This window comes from Lipophrys pholis (genome assembly GCF_963383615.2).
Source record: "Lipophrys pholis genome assembly, chromosome: 17".
Lineage (NCBI taxonomy): Eukaryota > Metazoa > Chordata > Actinopteri > Blenniiformes > Blenniidae > Lipophrys > Lipophrys pholis.
In genome coordinates this window covers 5710477-5727169 of record NC_137643.1, presented here as the reverse complement: position 1 = coordinate 5727169, position 16693 = coordinate 5710477, and the positions used below count along the sequence as shown (strand labels likewise).

At 41.4% G+C, this 16693-nt stretch overlaps 1 protein-coding gene across 1 annotated transcript; it reads right to left on the bottom strand.

The window, feature by feature from the left end:
- Nucleotides 1-6345: 6345 nt before the first annotated feature.
- On the bottom strand, nt 6346-14465 carry LOC308122938 (solute carrier family 2, facilitated glucose transporter member 1-like; the record flags this gene model as incomplete). Its single annotated transcript, XM_080485121.1, has 9 exons — nt 6346-9025; nt 9713-9916; nt 10518-10616; nt 10711-10815; nt 10901-11088; nt 12043-12205; nt 12652-12892; nt 13730-13890; nt 14283-14465. 9 exons carry the CDS (start codon nt 14463-14465, stop codon nt 8672-8674), a joined length of 1698 nt encoding a protein of 565 aa, XP_080341247.1. The 3' UTR covers nt 6346-8671.
- Between the last annotated feature and the right edge of the window lie 2228 nt (nt 14466-16693).

Genomic DNA, 16693 nt, shown 5'->3' with positions numbered 1-16693 from the left:
GGAGGGAAGGACAGTATGTAATACAATAGAAATAATTTAAATAGGTGTCAATAAAGCCACACACAGGCATTTAAAGATTCACCTGATCAGTAAATCAAAGGGAAACAGTTTCACATCAGCGTCTCATTAAATGTTTCAGTTGTTTTTGTAATAAGAGATTTATTGCAGGTTTTCTTGATAATCCTACAATTGTTATTATAAAGTGTATGAAGTTTTGTTTGGATCAGACAGAATTTAGTATTCATCGTGTCTTGAACATAGAAATATTTTTGAATTAAGTAGAATTTTGATGCATTTTTCTGGATTTATTCTGCTTTTGTGGACAGATTTCTTAAACAATGCGGAATTTCTGTCTTGTCTTTTTTTTTTTTTTTTGCTGGATCCTGAAGGAGATGCACCTAAAAGCACCTCCTTCTCTTCCTTCTCTTCTTCCTCCTCCTCCTCCTCCACATGCACACACCTGAAAGCACCTCCTTCTCTTTTTCCTCCTCCTCCTGCACACACCTGAAAGCACCTCCTCCTCCTCCTGATGCACACACCTGAAAGCACCTCCTCCTCCTCCTCCTGATGCACACACCTGAAAGCACCTCCTCTTCCTCCTCCTGATGCACACACCTGAAAGCACCTCATTCTCCTCTTCCTCATGCACACATCATCCTGTCCCAGATCCACATGAAAACACCACCTCCTCCTCTTCGTCTTCCTCCTTCTCCTGCACAGACACACCATCCTGTCCCAGATCAGTCTGAAAGCACCTCCTCCTCCTCCTCCTCCTCATCATCATCCTCATCTTCCTCCTCCTCCAGAAGCAGATAATAGAAGCTAACCAGGTTAGCTGGTAGCTTCCCTCCATGTTATCTCCCCCCAGCCCCCCCCCGCTCGTCGTCGCCGCCGTCTGGCTCTTCCAGCAGGAGCTGCGGCTCGGTGCCTACCGTCAGCGGTGCTCCTCCGTCGGCCTCGTGCTGCCCCGGAGCGGGTGTCCGGCCTGCCGGTGCCGGGCGGTGTGTGTCGGTGTGTGCGCGCGCTGTGCCCGGGGCCGTGCTCGCTCTCTGCGGCCCCCTGCAGCACGGAGCCTCCGCTCTGCATAAATTAGCAGCTGATGTGTTTTGTCGGAGGGAAACGCCTCCCTTTTCACCTCCTGCACCTCCTTTTCCGGCGCGACGGGATGACGGAGGAGGGGGGAGAGGGGAGAAGGAGGAGGAAGAGGGAGAGGGGGAGGAGGAGGACCCCCCACCCCCCCCTCTCTCTCCCCCGGTGGTCCCACAACAGACAGCCAGGCTGCAAACATCATAACAACCTCCATTTATTCATGAAGCCTCTGCGCTGAACTCCTTTACATTCATTGAAATAAACTCGGTTACAAGAGAAAGTACTCCTCTTATCAATAAAGTAAATGTAAAAAAAAAAGGAATCTTATTTCAGGGAGGGGCAACTTTGATTTAGGTGGTTGGGGGCTGCATGCAAGTTTCTACCAGGAGCCAAACTTAACAGATCAGTTAAAGTCTGAGTAAATACCAACTGTGAATTAAGCCTATTAAATCAACAGGCATGCGTTTGATAATCAGCACATTGAAATACATTCAATTTGAAATATTTAAAAGTACTATAGCAATCGATATCGGGCCATAATGGTCTTCTACGGAAACAAAACAACAACAACAACAAAATAAAGTATAAATCTGTGGGCCTATGACTGAGAGTTTTGTTACTTTCACTGTTGATAACAGGAAATCAATTAAATTCACGAATACATAACATTACATTGAACAACTTTATTCCCTCAAAGAGTAATTCTGTTACGATCACCAGTCACTTAAAGAAAGAAACAAAATCAAACAAAACGTATTTGTTTCTTTAGCTGTAAAACACCTTGTGATCTTTATCTGTGAAATATGCTGTATGAATAAAAGTTCTTGATACACTGAAGTCCACGTAGTTGTAATGAAACCATTTTATGAAAGAAGACAAGATGCTGCTCTGACTGGATAATCCAGCCCGGTGCAGTGGAGATGCTTTGTTATCTGAGAACTGGACCAGATGGCTGCTCTCTGGAGAGACCGGCAGCTTTCTGTGTGAAGAATAAAGAGTGAAAGGAGAAAAGTGCCCGGCCCTGGTGAGAAACCTGAGTCTGGAGGGACGCTGTTTGAAATGAGAATAATTACCGATACATTCCGAATTCTGTTCTGAAATCAACAAGTACATCTGAGCTGGGAAATAAAAGATCCAGGTACTCTGTTAAGGTACTTCCACCAAAAAACAAAAAAAACAACCTTCACATTTGATTAAAAAATAAAAAAAATAAATAAAAAGAAGCTGTTACCTTCTTGTAGAGGATCTTCATCTTCACTAAATTGTTTCCCAAAAAGCAGTGCGCCAGCCATTCTTATGTAAATGTCTGAGATTCTGTTGGGAGCTCATTTGTATCTGATTACTCCTCCAAAAAACACTTTTATCCTCACTTTTATGTCTGTAATATCTCTCTGACTTGAGCATTGAATAACAAACACTCCCACTGTGTGTGGTTACATGATGAATATTTTATTTAACAACGTTATATCAAGTATGTACAGTACAAACAGAAACAGCAGGGGTGCATCACTGGTGTGGCACGGAGAAATGTTTCAAAAAGCTAAATGTCTCTTTATGGCGTCCACTGACACGGCAAAGCATGTAGATGGCAGCTGTTAGACGTTTTCAATCACTCCAGTAAATCACTTTAATCACAGCAGACACGTCGAGGATGTAAGATTAATGCACTATAGAGCCCCCAAAGTTCATTCGTCCACTGTTTTACTGTCACATCTGGAAAAAAAATACTGAACCTTCAGCCTGAATTAACACGTCTCACTGGCAAACACACCGAGTAACAGTCTGAGAACACGCGTGAGGTACAGAGAGGCACAAGGAGCCGATTTACAGTATGCGATAGTACTCGGACATTAAATTACAAAGCAACGACACACAAGTCAGGAGCAAACAAACAACAGAAACACACGCGAACTGATACGAACAGCAGCCAAAGCTCAACCAGGATTGCTTTCATCTTGGATTTAAATCTGTGATGCAACAAGCCACAGAAGACTCACATTGGTGTGTATGAGGGACTGAAAGGGACAAAATAAATGAATAAATGATGTGATTAATGTGTCTGAAATATTATGTGTTCAATAATTGATGAACCTAAATCCATAAAGTGAATTAATTTGGATGAAAATGACCGTTTGGATAAACGGGGGGAAACAAAAGGGGAAATCACAGGTTGTGTTTGATCCAGAGTTGGATTATTATTACATTTCACTAAGGTGAAGGTGCAGTGAGTATGAAGGTCGCTGTGTTGAGTGATGTTACATTTTCTCACAATTTTCTTTTCATTTCAAAAATTAATCACAAAACTGTGACAAAACGTTTTGTTTGTTTGTTTTTTTCAAGAGAAAACCAGGAAAAAGAACACATTTTCAAATGTTCTTGAGTGACGTTCAGATTTTCAACTTGAAGTTCTCAAAATTCACAGTTTGATGGACTTATTATATTTTCACAACTTGACATGGGAACTTTCCCACTTCCCAGTTTCTCATGAACACAGTTGCCCACAATCCATCAGCCTCAAACGCCAAACAGTAATCTATTATTACTTTTTAAAATAAGAATTGTATCTATTCTTTGGCAGTTTCTTTAGACTTCCATGACCTTGAAGTCGATATTAACTGTTGTCGGGTAAAAATCAACCGGTTTGGAATCTCCTGGGATTCTCTCCTGGCCTGTTGCTAGGCAACACGACTCAACGATAACCAACTTTTTGGATTCAGGATTGTGTCGCCATGGAAACGGCAAGAGTTGTTTCTTTTTCTAGTAGCAGAAACTGTAACTGGACAAAAAAAAAAAACTCAACCATGGTAAAAAAAAAAAAAAAAGTCCAAACAGAAAGACAAGCGAGCGGAGACAGATACACAAAGACAAAACTTTCTAAAAGATCCGTACGACAGATGATGACAGTGAGCACCCCGAAAACTGAAAACAAACATGTCAGAGCGTGCAAGTCAACATAGAAACAGTACTCTTTTAAAAAATACATATTTACAAAGGAATACTTATAATCTCGTGTATTTGTACAGCAACTGGAGAGTTTTAGAGTTTATACAAGTGCATAAGGTAGCTGGCTATGGTTCAGAGCGGAGTGCACCTGGGTCCACGCTTTTCTTTTAAATCCTTTCACCTGCGTCTCTCACAGACGCCATCTGGAGTGCAGTCACATCCAAAGAGTTGCCCGTTTTTTGGTTTTTTTAAATTGGTTTTGCCTTGTTCAAACTGCCATAATGTCACATCTGGAGTGAAACTGGCAGTTTTAAACAAAGTGATCAGAACTGATCATTTTTGGATTTGATGTCAGTCCATCCAAAACGTGAGCAAAATGTTAGCGAGCCTCTCTTTCAGTGTCACGGATGTTAAAAGACATTTTAGAAAATATATAGTGAGTTTTTTTTCATCCATAATTGATGAAAGATAAGAAAACAGTTTTTGAAGAATCAGAATGAGAAAGATTTTATTGCCAGGTACATAATAATGCACAGTAAATAAAACAAAAATTCTATCACTATAACTTTTTAAATATATATGTTTTAAAAACTAAATACATCAATAATGGAGATCAATTCTTGAAAAATGCAAACATTTCGCCTGCTGTTTAAAGTCATGACTTTTTGAGGAGTGCTCCTTTTCAAACCTAAAAGACATGAGAAACTAAAAGAGCCACCAATTAACATTTTGCACACTGATTCTTCAGTGCTTTGATAACACTTGTTAGTGTAGGATATGGTGCAAATCCAAGATTGTCAGGAGGCTGAGTTGCTCAAATCTCTATCAAGGCTGCCGGCGAGTGTGGAGGTTTCATGTGGCAGTCCCTGATTCATCTGGAAACGGGCAGTTTTACCAACTTTAATCAACCTGTTCCACAATAATATGAAACAGAAGAAAGACGGTGCATTGTTATATTTTGATCTGTCTTTGAGGTGACACATCAAAATCACCTAAATCTTCATTAAAAATGACATTTAGTCTTTTTAAAGCCAGTTGTTCTAGACAATTTTTAAATTAGATCCCAGTACTCAGAGAAATAGAAGACAACCTCTCGATGTTTTCGAGTGTAATATCACTAAAAGTTAGTGGAACAGAAAGTAATTAAGATCCACGTTGGACTCAGGTTTTTGGTAAAGTTTGGTGTTAGCGCCATAACAAAACGTACAGTCACGGACAGAAGAGACCGAATACGACATCGAACACAGACCAGAGCGTAGACGAGACGCGTCCGCCAGTGCAAAACACTTCACATCACGATCACCCACAAACAGGAAAACACAACGAAGCCGCCACTCCTAAAACAAGATTCATTGCAACAAGCTTTTTCACATCAGTGACACTGAATCAGTGATTTGATTTAAACGTTACACTCGTCTGGATGATCGTTTTTCCGGTGTACCCCCCAAAAAAAAAGAAAGAAACGATGTGAATAATTGTGCGCTCAAGGTGCATCATGGGAAAAAAATTGTTTTTCAAGAAATTACAGGAATTAGCACAGTCACAACAGAATATAGAAAATAATCTCTGTGTAATGCGCACACACACAATGTACAAAGGTTACAATACATACGCTGACACGTTCTTACACAACACGACGTGTTACAAACATCCTGCTGAAAGCCGCCTGAACAAAAGCACAATGTGAGATTTTTACTGAAGAACCTGGTTCTGTATGAAGGACTGAAACCGTAGGAATGTAAACAAATAACTAATAAAATTACCAATAAACCAATTTTATGAATGCATTGTAAAGAATGCAAACAAATATCTGTGAAAATATATATTTTTTTTTAATTAAAATACATTTTTTTAAAGTAAATTGGAGATTTTGTTTACTTATCAATAAAGTGAAATAAGAACAGCTGCAGAAATAAATGAAGTATATTAAATACATGAAATGTAAAAATAAAATGGAAGAAAAATAATACTTGAAGTTCTCCGTACATTTACTATTTTAAAATGAGAACTTTTGAGAAAATTGTGAAGAAATGAGAATTAGATATTATAAAATACATCAATGGAAAAGTATCCCTCAGGAATTGTTTTTTAAGTACTAAAAGATAAAAGATAGAATTTATAGCTCAAATGACATTTGATCAAATCTTTATGTCTTCATTTTCTTTTAATTAAATGTAGACAAATGTATCAATTTTGAGCCATTTCATCTATTCTTCTATTCTTTTTTGAATAACCGGTGTGTTTCTTCTAATTTTGGTACTTTCTGTCCTCCATACACTCCCACATATCACACAAATCACATTAATCATGTGTAATGATGTCATAATGGATTTACTTTAATGTTCAGTACAGCTTTGAAAGGATTTTAAAGCATATGAAATCCGTCATGTGATCAACGTAAAAAAACAACAACACACATTACACCAGCTAGAGGATCCACTCATGGGAAAAATGAAAAAACCTGGAGTTCATCTGAGATCAGCAGGAACCAGGTTAAGTTCAACTTAAGTTAATGACACACAACATAACACCGTCTGATCAGAGCGGCTCTGATCCATCACTCAGGAATAAGTTTCCCTTTCTTAAATGCCGTTTCAATAAATAATTTCTTACATTAACTTTTAAAAAGAAAAATACACAGCACTTAAGTATTTAGAAATAGTGAATATGTGATTTTGGCAGAGCACTATTTTGACTTAAATCTTTACTTTCTAAAAGGGACCTGCAGCAGCTCTTCATTATTCACCGTCATAAAAAATTATCACATTTGCGTCTTACTCGACTTCAAATCGAGTGGTTGTAATTTGGCACCAACCTCTTTGTCTGCTTTTTCAATCCTCAAGCTTTTGTTCCACAAGAAACCTAATATTCTTTACGGTATGTTTGTGAAAGGAAATATGAAAACGTAAGATGGGTCCTCTTTAAAATCATCAATTTCAGCAGAGATTGCTCCCTTTTTGAAAAAGAAAACAAAGCTACAATAGTCCTTAGTGCATCCAGTGTGTCCTTCGTCAATCCTCATTTACCCGTCGTCAGCTCAGTATTAGCACTTCCCCTTTCAGTTGCCTCAACCCTGTTCTGCTCCGCCAGCGTTTAGGCTACAACTATTGCACATTTTCTAAGACTTCTATCTACTGCAGCGACTCCTCATGTGCGCTCGGGTAAATACACTTGGGATTATTGGCTTGAAATAAAGCGCAGTTGTGCTCAGCGACTCCTACGTTGCTGTCCGCGGCTCGAAAGCTCACACCGCTGCTCGTCTGACGTTTAAAGTGCACATAACTCGAGACTCCACCCAAACCTTCTGACCTGCACTTCAAACACACTCCTCGCTTCTCAGGAGCCGGACTGGAAAGCACTGCTGCGATTCTGTTATATACTCCATATAAAAATCAATATTTAAGGAAATAAATACTATCATATCTTTCTTTTTGACCAAAATAATATACATTGCACGCTACCCAACAGGAAGTTACCCATCTGCATGTTTACAGACACATTTGTCTAAAATTGAAGAGCTGCAATCAAGAGTTTACCAGGTTTCAAGATTGTAAAAGCCTCGAGTGAAGCAGTAATCCACAAGGATGCATAAAGAGCAAATGCCTGATTGCTTTCTTTATTTCAATAAAATGAAATAGAAATCTACTTTTAGAGCTCTAAACTTTGTATTAGCAACCGTTTGCATATGCAAACCACAAGATATAACCCACTTCATGGAAAAAAGCCCATTTTGATGATTACAACGGCTTTTTTTCCACACTAATTTTAACTATATTTAGCGGAAGTGATGTTAAATATTCACTATGGAGCCTGAAAGCAGAATGGCAGGTTTACGGAACAGACGCCATTGTCTTGCAGTCTGCAGATGAAACGTTTTCCCTCAGTTTCCTTGTGGATTACAGCTTCAGCCGCTGCTAGATTTCAGGATCAGTAACTTTAAAATGCTGCTGCTTATTCCTCGGACGTGGTTTAACAACTCCAAGAATCACGCTAGAGGTTCTGCTGCTAGCTTACCGTCGGTGAGAAGCTCTCCAATCCGCTGACAGTTAACAGCAGACGGAGGGATATTTTGGGAAAAAGCATATTTTGGGACCTGTGGTCTGAGATCTCTTTCTAAAACATGACAGCGGTGAATAAAACCGACACTACAGCTACAAGTCGTACAACGATTTCCAATATCGAGACATCTAAAACAGAAATGTGTGAATTAAAGATAACTGAACAAAGTGAACCGTTGTTATCTAATGTCACCTCGCTGGCACTACCTTGAACCTGGAGGTTATGAAGACACCTGTACATGTTCGCTGTCAGCGCACTTCGCTTCAGAATACCGAAGATCGTCCCGCCTTGGACGACTCGCCACGCGTCGGGTGCAGCTGAATTCCTGGGAATGTGCAGTAAATTCAATCTGTTGGTACACTGAGAGCCTCCCTTAAAGCTGAGGGAGGAGAGGGTTTAAAGGGAGGAAGAAAAGTCCAGAGAGTGACCACAAGACCAGAAATCACAATTTCATAAAGGCCACAGCTGATAACATCTCAATGTTTCCTGTTGGTTTGTTCTAAAACTTTAGGAACTGTTGGTGACATTTGGTAATGATTCTTCCTTCTTTTAAAGCCTGCCTCACCTGTAATGTCTGCGTCTACACCTGCTCTGTCGTCTCTCCCGTGCTGCTGGCTTTACTCTCCAGAGGTGTGCTCTCGGTGGCCGCTGCAGCCGCCGCCGGCGTGTCCGCCACCGGGGCGGATGCCGGCGGCACCGCCTCCACCAGGGGAACCTTCTCCTTCACGGGGGAGGCCGGCAGCGGCACGGTGGTGCTGGCGCTGGCCGGGGGTTCCTCGATGGACGAGGACGTGGCAGGCGGGGCGCCACCGAAGCAGCGGGCGATCTCGTCGAAGGTTTTGCCCTTCGTCTCCGGGACTTTGATGAAGGTGAAGATGAAGAAGAAGACGAGGAAGGCGGCAAAGATGAGGAAGACCCAATGCCCACACACTTCCTGAGGAGGGAGGAGGCACGGAAACTCGATTTATCTTTAAGTTAGAACATGTTGTTAGTTTGCGTTAACAATAATGAATGTAAACTTTGACATGTGTTTGTTCACATAAAACTTGTAACAAATACCCAATGAGTGGAATATATTTAGGTTGCTGTTTTTAAAAAGACACAAGAATGTTTGATAATAAGTAGGGAATCTTTACTAAAATGTACCAAGAAATTATGGAATATGGATAATTCTGATCATTTTCTACTTTCAAACTGATTTATAGAACATAAACGGGACATAATGGCGTTCATTTATTCTGACTTTAATGTTTTGATTTATAAAAAAAAAAAAAAATCCCAAATATTACAATGAGTTATATTAAAAACAAGCTGATGTGATTCAATACAAAGATTTTATTCAGTAATGAAAAAGAAGTCTTAAAAATAAACTTGATACAAGCACACGTCAGGCTTTTTTGAATTGTGCAAAATGCAATATTATACCTAAAAAGTAATATTAAATTTTACTTCCAAGCAATTACAGTATTGAAAACACCTTTCACTATACATGGATAAATAAAAGTAGGTTATAATCAGAGTAAAAATGTGAAATCAAACAAAATAGCACAATAAACATTAAAGTCTAATCAAAAGGTACAACCATGTCAAACCCTGAATAACACCGTCACTGTTTTCTTACCACAAGTTTGGGGAAGCTCATTCCAACCAGGAAGTTGGCCGTCCAGTTGCAGCAGCCGGCCACGGCCATGGCGGCCGGGCGCGGCCCCTGGGAGAAGAGCTCGGCCACGATGAACCACGGGATGGGACCGGGGCCCAGCTCGAACATCGCCACGAACAGCATGACGGCCATGATGGCCACGTAGCTCATGGCGGGGATGCTCTTCTGCTCGGAGAGAGGAAAACGTATTAACAAAATGTATTATTTAAAATTCACATCTTTATGATTGAACACCCAGAATTGCTTGTTTATATTAAGCCTGTAAATGTTTCTGTTTATTTTACGTTAATATTTGAATTATATGAGCTGCCGGGTATAGTCACTATCTTCTCCCACATTTGTTATAATCACAACTTTTTCACAATTAATTTAAACATGTATGTGAATTGTTTTCATGAAAAACTTGCTTAATTTATCACAATCAGCATCTCAAAATAAAAATAGATTTTTAAGATGGTCTGTTAATTGAAAGATCCAGTATTTTTAGCACATTTTTTGACTCTAGTTGATAGTAAAGCACATTTTGAACTGATGGCTTCCGTGTTTAATTTACATGGAGAAAATATCAAGAGGTAACGATGTTTGCCTGTAATGTTCAGTAAGAAGAAAACAACAGGAGAGAGATGTGTGTTTATGGCTGTTCTAGAGATACAAGGAGTGGAAAATAAAGCTCTACAGGAGCAACTTTTTAGATTCATCGCTGTAGATTCTTTAATAACATAGATATTAAAATAGGTTTGAGCCCAAACAATTACACCACACTCACCAGCAGGAGGGAGATTGTCATGAGCAGTGCGCTGACCGCCATGCCGCCCAAGCCCAGGAGGTGGAGAGTTCTCCGCCCCGCCTTCTCCACCAGGAAGAGCTGCGAGTCACAGACGGGAAGAAGAGTAAAGTGCTGCAAAGAGCGCAGCAGCATGTATGTGAGGAAGGTGGGGGAACACAGGGGGATGACTCACGGAGACGACAGTGAAGATGGTGTTGACGATGCCGGCGCCGATGGTGGCGTAGATGGGCTGTTTGACGCCAGCCGACTGAAAGATCCCCGTGGAGTAGTAAAACACCTGAGCGAGGCAGAGACAAGAGGCAGTTCGTGTTCAGTAATGGTTTCTTTCAGGAGTTACGAGGGAAACTGTCACTGTGACTCACAGCGTTGATCCCCGACAGCTGCTGGGAGAGCTGCAGCATGACAGCGATGAGGAGCGGCTGACGGTACGCCGGCGAGCGGAACAGCTCCAGGATGGTCACCTTCTTCTCCATGGCCATCTTGGCGCTCTCCTCCTTCATCTCCTGCAGGTCTTTGCTCACGTCCTCGGTGCCACGCAGACGCACCAGAGCTGCGAACAGCACAGAAAGAGAAGAGAGACGAGGTCAAACTGTCGCCACAGGCTGATACTGAGTGATCAAGTTTATGATGAGAAAGTTTACATTTAGTTTAGTGTGTTTTTACAAAACTGGAACAACCTGACAATTGCAGAATTCTTCAAAAAGCTGGAAATGGAGGATTTTGTTGTTGTTTTATTTACAAATCTCTGATCACATAGTGGATCATGCTACTTGGTCAATAACATATCTGTCCACCTTTTAAACCTTTTTCATTAACCCCAAACAACATTTTTTGTTGAGGAAGAATTCCAGTGGGAGCTTATCATGTAATTTGTACATACGCGTTGTCGCTGAGGAAAGTTTCCCTTCATGATTTCCGACCGTTTGCAAACAAAGTAGTGATTGTGGAGACCAGCACAAACTGTAGCCGCTCAGTGGGAGTGGATTAGTTTCACGCAGAACTGCCAGCCAGCTGCTATTTGTTTGTATCTGATGAAAGGTGTGAGAGAAGTGGGACAGAGCCTCGGAGTCGACCCAGCGAGCTGAACAGATGCCAAAACCTTCTGTTTGTTCAAGGACTCTTCTCTCCTCGGCTCACCTGACCTGACCTCAGAGTCCCTGTAACCACAGATACTGTATCTCTTTCCCTCCATCAGTATTACCACCATAATCTTTCTTTCTTTTTCTCTGTCTTTGTACTTTTTTTCAAGTAAAAAAATTATGTTGCACAATTTATAAGCAAAAAAAAAAAAGCGGGAACGTGATCTTTTTTTGTAACAACCACAGTTGTGGTGGTGACAGTGGAATTAGGTGTAGGCGTAGTGTTGTTTGGTGCAGTAGAGAAGAACAGGAGCTTCTGGTGTTGCAGTAGTATAGAAGTGGTGTTAATAGAGATCGTGTGGCAGAGGTCATTGTTTTGGTGGCTGCCGTGGTTTTTGAAGAGGCGAGACGGTTGCGTTTCGTACCTTTGCGCGCCTCCTCCTCCTGCTTCAGGTTGATGAGCAGAAAGCGGGGGCTCTCGGGGCAGAAAGGCAGCAGGATGCACTGCAGCACGGCGGGCACCACAGTGAGGGCCAGCAGCAGGGGCCACAGCTTCTGGGAGCCCAGCAGAGCCTCCAGACCGAAGACCTGAGGAACAGAGCGTCAGCGAGGCTTGTTGGGGTCAAACGTGACCGCCAGTCAGCTCCAAAGCAACTAGAAGCCTCAGCTTGGTGTTTCCAGGAATGTGTCAAGGTGGAATCACTGCTGCTCAACTGAGATTTTACTCTACACTTTATATAAAACCTTTGTTGAAATTCCACCAAAATGTATTATTTCCTGTTTTGCAAGCAAGTTGATAATTGAGCTCAGTGTTTATTTCTTGCTCAAACATAGTAATTCCATAAGTAATTAGCAACATTTGAAGGTCACTCTTACATTACTTTTGTTAGTCAGTCTCAGTTAGGCCTGTCTTATATGCAACTGTTCCACAACTGTTATGTGACGTTACCGGGCTTTACTTTCTAAAGGTTTTATAATGACACTGGTTATTCTGCTTCTGAAAGCGTTCATTTTCCTCTACAAGTGTCTCAAACCTGAGCAATCAGGATTCCCACGACCACCCCGAGCTGGTGCAGCGTGCCGAATGCCCCCCGGAGCGGCGTGGGCGACACCTCCCCCACGTACATGGGTGTCAGGCCGGTGAAGAGGCCGCAGAACAAACCAATGACCAGACGGCCGGCGATCACCATCTCATAGGAGGAGCAGATGGTGCAAAAGCCCATGAGGAGGCCGCCGATTATTGCCAAAGAGTTGACCAGGAACATGGAGCGACGCCTGGAGAGGGAGAGGGAGAGAGAGGCGGCAGTGAGAGAAGCGTCCACATCTGTGGCTAACAAAAAAAAGGCATAAAAACTGTCAACATTAAAGATCCTTATATCAATGCTGACTGATTTCCAAGTACTTTTCCGCAGTTAAATTGCTTTAGCAGCATGTTTCTACATGTGAAGGTGCATTTTGACTGTTGCATCCTGAGACTTGCTCAGGGACTCACACTTGCGACTCTGGGATTCAAACGAGCAACTTCTGATTATATGTGACTAGAAATGATCCTACTCAGCCCAAATCCACCACCACTGTGTACAGATGTTCTTTTTACTATTTTTATTTTTTTTTTACTAAGAGGACATATTATCCTGAACAGAACAGTCCTATCATATCAAATATGTTGCTATAAACATATGAAATACTTAATATGTTTAGTATTTTTAAACTGTGGATTCACTTATTATTAAGAGTGTACTGATTTATTTATTTACTTTTGGACAAATTTATTGACTTCAGTAATAAAAAAAGAAAAAAAAGAATTAAGTGTGTTGTGACGGTGCAAAAGCAGAAACGAGGGAGCGACTCTGGAGAACATTAACCGGCTGAGCTGAAGACAAAACCACGCTTCATGAGCTCCATTAAGAGTAATGGGCTGTGACGGTTCAGTCGAACCACAGAGGACTTCCATTACAGGAAAGAAGAAGCACTCAAAAGTCACCGTGGAGAAAAAAAACAGAAACATTCCAACTCAACAAACAAGGTTCTTAATCAAGACGTCCCTCGCCAGAGGGACAAAAGTTTGACCCTCAATGGACTGAAAAGTGACTGAAGCCTGAGACTCCGTACCTGCCGAAGCGGTTTGCCATGACGCCCACGCTGAAGGAGCCCACCATGCCGCCCACGCTGAAGATGGAGACGGAGACGCTCCAGACGATGGTGCAAACCCCCGGGCTGATGGGCTTCCCGTAGCGCTCCATCCAGGTGTCATTGAAGAAAGACTGCAGCTTCTGATGGGGGAAGAGACGCAAACATCGCTAAGGTTCTTCTTTTTATCCAAAACACACCTTCACATTTTAAATATGTCATGTCCACTAACACCTTCAAAATGTGGAAAGTAGAACAGGAAAAAGAAAAGGACAACGTTAATAACGTGTGTGCAGGTATCAACTGGTTCATTATTAGAAATATTGACTCACTGACGTAATGTAATTGTCCTCTCATAGCATATTGAAGTGCTTCTGTTACAAACAGATAACTTCAAATTAAAACCAGAAGCAGCTTTGTGTATAAAGCCAGGTTTAGCTGGAGAATAGCCACCTAATGTGTACTCTGTTGTTGGGATCAACTCACTCAAGCTCTTATCGGGCGGATTTTCACGCAGGGTCACATGTTGACTGACCTGCTCCGGAGCGTTGATGACTCCTGTGTTGTAGCCGAACTGCAGGGAGCCGATGACGGCGGTGGACAAAGAGAAGAGGAGATAACCTGTAACCTGCTTTTCCTGGAGGCAGACGGGGGGGGGGGGGGGGGGGGGGGGGGGGGGGTAAATGTGAACATGTGTTAGGGTGGAGGCGGCAGACATGGGCAACACAGCAGTAATAAATTTGAAATCTGAGCTCCTAATGGGATTAAATCGCTGCGACACACAGCCAGATGTGGTAAAATGGCGACGCCGGCGTCAGGCAGGCCGAGTCACACACATCCACACGGAGAATAGCTGTTCCACATTCGACTCATGTAAAGATCAACTTTCACCTACATGCAGACAAACAACGTCAAGAATAAAACTACAGTAATCTTTGTCCTAAAGATTTAACTACACATTGTACTTTTCTCATTGTTTGAGTGGCTCAGATCAATATCAAAATATACGCTACCTACTATTTTACTAGTTTATGACTGAGGAGCTACAATACTTAGCTGAAACTTTGGATCGATGTACAGATATCCAGATTTAGGCCGATAGCAATATACCGATATTGCTGGTATGGCTGATAACCGATACATAGGTTAACTTTTTAGTGCATTAAACGTGAATTAATAGAAATGCATGAGAGAATGTGTATCTGTAAAATTTGTTGTATTTACAAAGTAGGAAGGTCCAAAGTGCCATAGAACCTTTTGTTTCACCAACAATGACTTATTTGTGTATTTATTTATATTGTATGTGATTGTGATGGTTTTGTTTTTTAAAAGTGCCAACAATATGTCGCTATAGAAATACAACAAATGAACATTCTTGGTTTCGCTGTACAGTGAGAATATGTGATTGATGGTCTTCAAAACCACATCGATGTTGAATCTTCTTGTGTTTAGTGTATGCACTGTGATATAAAGCTGATTGAGTCCCTGCCTATGAAAATCTATTATAAAAATAAACTTCGATGGTGAATCTTGACGTTGGACCTCATCTGGGCCCGATCAGAGGTCGACGGAGGTCGGGCCGATTAGCCGCCTCCTTACACTCGGTCGATCCCTCACAGTGGATTCAGGTCAAACCGGGTCACAGCAGCACAAATTAGGCCACTGTGTCTTTTTGCTGATGTTTTTGCTGCGGCTCTCGGAGAGTCGCTGCTGACGCTGCAGAGCCGCCGGCTGTCATGTGAGCCGCTGTGGGGAAGCAGCCTCGGGTGATATGCCGCCCTTGGTGCAACAATATCAGAGCGAGGTCAGGTAATATTAGCGAAGGCTGCAAATCTCGGGATTCGCTTGGTAGCCTGGGGGGGGGGCGGCGGCCAAACAGGGCCAATCAGGAGAGAGAGCGGCAGCGGAGGCAAAGGAAATAATGTGAAGGTGATTTCTCTTTTATTTGAATTCATTCTGAGCAGCCGCAGGACCTCCGCTCAGCAAACAGCAGCAAGTAAAAGCAACTGTCAGTAAAGAAACTCATTATTTGACTCCACCGAAACAATCCTGTGTGAAGAAAAATGCTGTGTTTGCACAAAGATAAATAGAAAGTCTCTCAACACCACAGGTAATGTAAATAATAAAAGTAAGATTAATGTTTGGTAAATCATCTCTCTGTTTTAACTCTGTGAAAAAAAACTAAGTTTTTTACTGTTTTAAATGGCGGCTTCTTTTTAAGGAACGTGTGTTTGTGGGATAAGCTACAGAGCATACAACATACAACATGTCCTGTTATTGATTCTTCGGTTGGATGAAATAAGTCTGCAGAAACAATAAATATTGCTCATTCAATATTTTGGTAATTTAACTCATCCTTTTGTTCCTTACAAATACAGAAATATTTCTCTTCTGAAATGAACTATTACAAAAGCTGCAGCTAAGAAATTTTATCACAAGAAAAAGTAATTAACCAGACAACAAATCTCAGTTTCATAAACAGATGCTGCTTTAAATTCTGTGTTAAAATTGACTATGTGATGCTATATTTAAATTTTTTTCTTCAATTTATTACACACACTTAAACACAAAAATTACGAAGTAAAAGAAGACCAACTAATTAATGCACAAATGTTAATATTCTCAGTAAAAATAACAATTAGTTGTATTATTTATACCTACATGTGGAAATAAACACTAGAAAGTAAAATGTTTAGAAGGGTGTATAAACATTGATATAATATGCAGGGTTCAACTTTCAGGGTTTTTCTTCATGTGTGTTTCTACCCAGCAACATCCAGCATGTTTGATTTAGAAAATGACTTTTCCTGATTCAATCTCCTTCGGAGGTTAATGAAACCTGCTCCGTTCAGCCTCTGAAGGAGCACGAATTCCCTCAGGATTTCAGTGACATTTAAAAAGAGGATCAATAGTCCCGCGAGGCCACACAGACTGAAACGTTTCTCT